Below are 3836 nucleotides of genomic sequence, written 5' to 3'. Positions count from 1 at the left end.
ATATCTACTTATCAGCTTTAGAAGGGGCAGTCAGTTTAGTACTTATTCGGCAAGAGGGAACCACTCAACACCCTATTTATTTCTTCTCACATGCCCTTAAGGGTGCTGAACTCCGGTATTCAGAGGTGGAAAAGTTAATATTAGCTTTGGTTATGACAGCGAGGAAGCTCAGGCCTTACTTCTTATCGCATCCCATTGTGGTGCTAACCAACAGTCCTATTGGGAGAATATTGACTCGAGTTGATATTTCTGGTAGATTGGTAAAATGGACTACGGAGCTCAGCGAATACAACATCCAATATGAACCCAGGTCAGCCATTAAAGCTCAAGCATTGGTCGATTTCCTGGCCGAGACAAGACATATGGAAGGAGAGGATTTGTGGAAAGTATATGTGGATGGATCTTTTAATAATGAAGGATGTGGAGTGGGGGTGTTTTTGATCTCCCCCTAAGGGGATGAGATTAGATTGACAGTTAGGTTGGATTTTCGAGCTTCCAACAATGAGTCTGAGTATGAGGCTGTATTAATAGGTCTTCGGGCAGCTAAGCAAGCTGGGGCAGCTCGGGTGCACCTTTACTCTGATTCCCAGTTGGTGGCTCAACAGGTGAATGGATCATACGAAGTCAAAAATGAAAAGTTGAAGGAATACATGAGGGCAATAAAGGAAGCTCGGGGTCTCTTTGATGAGGTAATGTTTGAACAAATTCCGAGGGAGAGCAATGAAAAAGCAGATTATCTTGCCAAGATGGCTAGCTCACTTCATAACTGGAAAAACAGAGAGGTAGTCGTGCAAGTGGAATTAACACCCTCTACTGAGCTCGCACCATTAGCTCAGAAAGAGAGTGACTGGAGAAAAGAGCTCTTGGAATACATGGAGAAGGGCGAGTTACCAAAAGATCCAAAGAAGGCATATCAGTTGAAGCAGAGGAGTCTCCGCTTTGTGGTGGTGGAGGGAGTTCTTTATAAGAGGTCATTTTCTGGACCTCTTCTCAAGTGTTTAGGCCCTAAGGAAGCTCATCATGTCCTGAAGGAGATACACGAAGGGTGTTGTGGCAATCACTTGAGGTATTATTCTCTAGCCCGTAAGGTTCTCTTAGCAGGATATTTTTGGCCTACTATTTTGAAAGGTGCCATAGCTTTGGTGACTTCTTGTGACAGTTGTCAGCGACATAGCAGACTTCAGCATCATCCAATAGCGTTAATGAAAGGAATCGTGGAAGCATGTTCTTTCGATCAGTGGGGAATGGATATTGTGGGTCCTTTCCCTCCAGCTCCAGCTCAGAAGAAATTCTTGTTGGTCGCTATTGATTACTTCTCTAAGTGGGTGGAGGCGGAGGCCTGGGCTCGAATTACTGAAGGGGAAGTGCTGAAATTTCTATGGAAGAATATAGTATGCAGATTTGGGGTATCCAGGAAGCTTATTTCTGATAATGGGAGACAGTTTCAAGGGGCTTGAGTGCAAGCTTGGTGTAAATAAATGAAAATTCAGCAACACTTCACCTTTGTCCATTATCCTCAGAGTAATGGTCAGGTGGAGGTGATTAATAGGTCTTTGGTGCAAAGCTTGAAGACGCGCTTGGGAAAAGCCCAGGGAAATTGTGTGGAAGAGCTCCCTAGTGTGTTATGGTCATATCGTACCACACCGAGAATTGGGACTGGAAAGACTCCATTTAGTATGGTGTACGGAAATGAGGCTGTCCTGCCAGCAGAAATTGGAGAAGAGTCGGCTCGGATCATTTTCTATGATGAGGAAAATGGAGAAAGGAGGATGGAAGACTTAGACTTTTTGGATGAAAAGAGAGAAGCTGCTGCTATCAGAATGGAGGCATACAAGAACAGGATAGCTCGGTCTTATAATCGTCGGGTGCACAGGAAGGGTTTTCAGGTAGGAGATTTGGTGCTCATGAGAGTTCAGGAGGTGGCTGTAGGGAAGCTCGACCCTAAGTAGAAAGGACCGTACAAGGTGGTGATGAGGCTCAGTTCGAATGCTTACTACCTGGAAGATTTAAAGGAAAAGATGCTGAAGAGGCCTTGGAGCGCTTACAATTTACGAAAATATTATTCTTAATGTTGCAAGTACAATTTTTCTTTAAGTTGTAATTCATGCAAGTTACATTCTATTTTTATCTATGAGCAGTTACTTTTTCGGAAATATTGATGTAAATGTGCCTCAGCTCATCACCTTAGTCACGCCTCTTAGGCCCCTGACTTTGGTTCAGCTCATCACCTTAGTCACGCCTCTTAGGCCCCTGACTTTGGTTCAGCTCATCACCTTAGTCACGCCTCTTAGGCCCCTGACTTTGGCTCAACTCACTACCTTAGTCACGCCTCTTAGTCCCCTGACTTTGGTTTAACTCATCACCTTAGTCACGCCTCTTAGGCCCCTGAATTTGGTTCAGCTCATCACCTTAGTCATGCCTCTTAGGCCCCTGACTTTGGCTCAGCTCACTACCTTAGTCACGCCTCTTAGGCCCCTGATTTTGGTTTAACTCATCACCTTAGTCACGCCTCTTAGGCCCCTGACTTTGGTTCAACTTATCACCTTAGTCACGCCTCTTAGGCCCCTGACTTTGGCTCAGCTCACTACGTTAGTCACGCCTCTTAGGCCCCTGACTTTGGTTTAACTCATCACCTTAGTCATGCCTCTTAGGCCCCTGACTTTGGTTCAGCTCATCACCTTAGTCACGCCTCTTAGGCCCCTGACTTTGGCTCAGCTCACTATCTTAGTCACGCCTCTTAGGCCCCTGACTTTGGTTTAACTCATCACCTTAGTCACGCCTCTTAGGCCCCTGACTTTGGTTCAGCTCATCACCTTAGTCACGCCTCTTAGGCCCTTGACTTTGGTTCAGCTCATCACCTTAGTCACGCGTCTTAGGCCCCTGACTTTGGCTCAGCTCACTACCTTAGTCACGCCTCTTAGCCCCTGACTTTGGTTCAGCTCCCTACCTTAGTCACGTCACCTCGACCCTGATTTTTGGGCTCAGCTCAGTTACAACACTTTGATTTCAGCCCTTAGCCCATTTTAGATACTCAAGTACAAATGGTGTTAGTAGGTTAATTAAACACGCACTTGGTAATTATGAGGGGTCACTTCACATTGCTCTTATTTAGATGATCTGGGAGTCAAGGCAATTTGGCTTGGGAGCTCGGGAGCTCGGGAGCCCATTTAGGCGATATGAGAACATATGTCAGGTCAGTTCGGAAGTTTGGCTACGGCAGCTCAGCTCGGCTCCTAAAGCTCAGCTCAGTTCAACACCTTTGGGTGTTAGTTTATTTTTAAATAAGTACTTTGATCCCCTTAAGGGGCTCAGCTCAGTTCAACGCCTCCGGGAGTTTATTTTATTTTTAAATAAGTACTTTGCTCCCCTTAGGGAGCTCAGCTCAGTTCAACACCTCCGGATGTTGGTTTATTTTTAAATAAGTACTTTGCTCCCCTTAGGGAGCTCAGATCAGTTCAACGCCTTCGGGTGTTAGTTTATTTTTAAATACGTACTTTGCTCCCCTTAGGGAGCTAAGCTCAGTTCAATGCCTCCGGGTGTTAGTTTATTTTTAGGTGATAATCTCACCTCCCTTTAGGGATGTAACGCCCCAAAATTATCTTAATAGACTTTATTTGAGATAATCAAAGATTTTAGAAGTTGAGGGCCGATTCGATTTTGATCAGGGACTAAAATGCAATTTTTTGGAATTTTCAGGGACTAAAATGCAAATATTGGATTTGTTAGATATTTAAGCATGTTTGACTTGATTTTCTTCACTCTTCATCACCTCCATCGCCTTTTCCTCCATTAGAGCCGACTCCAAGCTTTCTCAAGCTTCCAGATTTCTCCCCGAG

General features: G+C 44.9%; 1 protein-coding gene across 1 annotated transcript; it reads left to right on the top strand.

The window, feature by feature from the left end:
• Positions 1–1478: 1478 nt before the first annotated feature.
• On the top strand, positions 1479–1949 carry LOC140870704 (uncharacterized). Its single transcript, XM_073273094.1, has one exon. It carries the CDS (start codon positions 1479–1481, stop codon positions 1947–1949), a length of 471 nt encoding a protein of 156 aa, XP_073129195.1.
• The last annotated feature ends 1887 nt before the right edge of the window (positions 1950–3836 follow it).

The sequence above is a fragment of the Henckelia pumila genome, chromosome 1, assembly GCF_033568475.1.
Source record: "Henckelia pumila isolate YLH828 chromosome 1, ASM3356847v2, whole genome shotgun sequence".
NCBI classification, from domain to species: Eukaryota; Viridiplantae; Streptophyta; class Magnoliopsida; order Lamiales; family Gesneriaceae; genus Henckelia; species Henckelia pumila.
The sequence above is the reverse complement of the archived record's forward strand: the minus strand, read 5'-3'. Positions and strand labels throughout refer to the sequence as shown.

What these genes read in the sequence shown, in the direction of transcription:
- LOC140870704 (XM_073273094.1), top strand. Translation starts at nt 1,479, where the DNA reads ATGAAAATTCAGCAACACTTCACCTTTGTCCATTATCCTCAGAGTAAT.